Source organism: Trypanosoma rangeli, assembly GCF_003719475.1.
Source record: "Trypanosoma rangeli strain AM80 chromosome Unknown Tra_15.4_contig_00059, whole genome shotgun sequence".
NCBI lineage: Eukaryota > Euglenozoa > Kinetoplastea > Trypanosomatida > Trypanosomatidae > Trypanosoma > Trypanosoma rangeli.
In genome coordinates this window covers 66407-68536 of record NW_021705803.1, presented here as the reverse complement: position 1 = coordinate 68536, position 2130 = coordinate 66407, and the positions used below count along the sequence as shown (strand labels likewise).

Sequence of the window (2130 nt, the reverse complement as noted above, 5' to 3'; positions counted from 1 at the left end):
ACACCCAGTGAAATACACATACGAATCATCATTGTAGCAATCACCTGCAGTGTTAAGTGAGCCACATTGTGGGGAATCACAGCTCCTGCCTGTATAACGATGCACAGCTGGCGCTGAGACACAAAAGCTCAAGAAAAAAAGCGTCAAAACCAAACATATCAAAGAAAAAAAAAGACAGTAAAAAATACTTGATTTTCTGGTGGCACACACACACACCTTTGAAAAACGCAAAATATCCAAACCACATATAGGACATGTCTCGTTCGCTAGGTCAAACAGTAATCACAAGGATAAACTAATGCAGCACCAGAGCATACACCTACCAATGGCATGTTCTAACAGCAAACACCGGCAACGCAGCACCGTCGCCACGAGTCCGATCTTCAGAGCTCTAAGCGACATTGCCAGCGTCGCCATTCGTGCCAATCATGTCTTGGCTCAAGAACAGGGTCCTGATTTTGCTGGCGCTCAGCTGACGGTTGTAAAGAAGAACGTTGGTCACCGCCACACGGCTGTCCGTGGGTGCACCATTACTCTGAGGCCCGCCAATGTAGAAGTGGGAGATGTCGGGCAATGTCGCGCCCCGCACGACGGTATTCCCCGAACCCGCCAGAGGCCGGCCATCAACGTACACAGAGCCCTGCCTGTCCGCCATCGTAAGAACCACGTGGTACTTCTTGTGCAGTTCCCACGATCCTGTCGGCGACACCGGCGCTGCTCCGTACAGTGGCTGCCACTGGCGATTCTTGTCGTACGACAGCCCCAGGAGTTTGGTGTCGCCGGGGCCTTCCAGGCCCGCCCCCAGCACAGGGCTCGCGTCCTTCGGAAGCGCGTCAATCGTTACCGTCGCCACCAACGTGAACCGGTAGTTTGCGAACTGGTACCGTCGGGTCTGCCCCTGCCGAGCCACCGGCCAAACCGCCCCTCCACCGACCCCATTGAACTTCAAACCGTTGGGAACCCCCTCCGCATTGGTCACGTTTGCGTTGACGCAGCGGTACACGTCCTCCCAGACGCTCCCATTGGCACGGTGAGACAAAAAGCCAACAAGGCCTGCGGTGGGAACAGCGGCGCCACAGCCGCCCTCTGACGGCGGAGTGGCAGGAACAACAGGGGTGCAAATGCTGGAGAGGTGGTTGTCCTCCTCCTTCCAGGTCCGAACCACGGACTTCATGAGCTGCACCTCGCCAACCAAGCGCACAAAGACAAGGCTGTACACGTCGTTGGTGTTGATCTCGTGCAGAGAATACAGCTTATCATCCTTGTACAGGACAGAGCTGTAGCCAGAATTTTCATCGCCAATGGATATTTGCCCAACGTCAAAAATGCGCTGATTGTCCGTCATCCAAAGGTGCAGGCGGTCGCGCATCCATCGCCCCTTGAGGTTCAGCGGGTGGGTGAAGAGCATCACACGCTTCCCTTCGATCGTCACAGCAACAAAGCTGCTCTGACAGTCCTGCTGGTTCGATGTTGGTGAGTTGGTCCACACGTGCGACAGTGTACCGAGAGCCTCCACCCACGTCTTCCCCATGTCGCTCGACTCGTACACCAAGCGACGGTTCCCGTCAACACGATTGTTTATGATGAGTTTCCCTTCCCACTCGAGGACTGCAGGTTCAGAGCAGCCAAACTTGCTCCTGCCCTCCGCAAACTTCCACGTGGTGCCATCGTCCTCTGAGTACATGATCTTGGTGAAAACTCGTCCCCTCATGTCCGCAATTTGCACAGGATAAACAAGGTTCCCATTGGACGCCACTATGGCAGCGCCCACACCGCCAAGGAACTCCTTCGTGAGGATTCCTTCAAACTCTGCTGGAAACATTGGCTTCAGAGACACAGGCTTCCCCCAACTGATAGTTGCGGTTGTCTTGCCGTTCACAGCGGACTTCTTGACCTCACCAACGACGAGAAGCGGTTCCCAGTCGCTCCCATCACGGTGCTGCGTCCAGGAGTTTCGTGTCTTATTGACGCTTCCCACCAGGACGTACAGCTTGTTCCCCTTCACGATCACTGTGGCGTCCATCACACGGGAAACGGACGATGCGCGGCTGTTCTTGATCGCAATTTGGGTGTTCCACGTCGCTCCATCGTCCACGCTGTACTTGACAGAAGTCTCAATGAAGGAATTGT

The 2130-nt window shown here is 54.9% G+C and overlaps 2 protein-coding genes across 2 annotated transcripts in view; both read right to left on the bottom strand.

The window, feature by feature from the left end:
- Positions 1–391: 391 nt before the first annotated feature.
- TraAM80_02568 (sialidase) lies at positions 392–2023 on the bottom strand (the record flags this gene model as incomplete). The annotated part of the gene is made up of 1 exon (XM_029379567.1): positions 392–2023. The coding sequence occupies one exon, from the start codon at positions 2021–2023 to the stop codon at positions 392–394; it is 1632 nt and encodes a 543-aa protein (XP_029240627.1).
- TraAM80_02567 (sialidase) overlaps positions 2023–2130 on the bottom strand; it is a gene marked incomplete at both ends in the record, with an annotated part of 1002 nt that continues 894 nt past the window's right edge. The window contains one exon of the mRNA XM_029379566.1: positions 2023–2130. This exon is cut by the window's right edge and continues 894 nt beyond it. Coding sequence (XP_029240626.1) covers positions 2023–2130 — 108 coding nt within the window.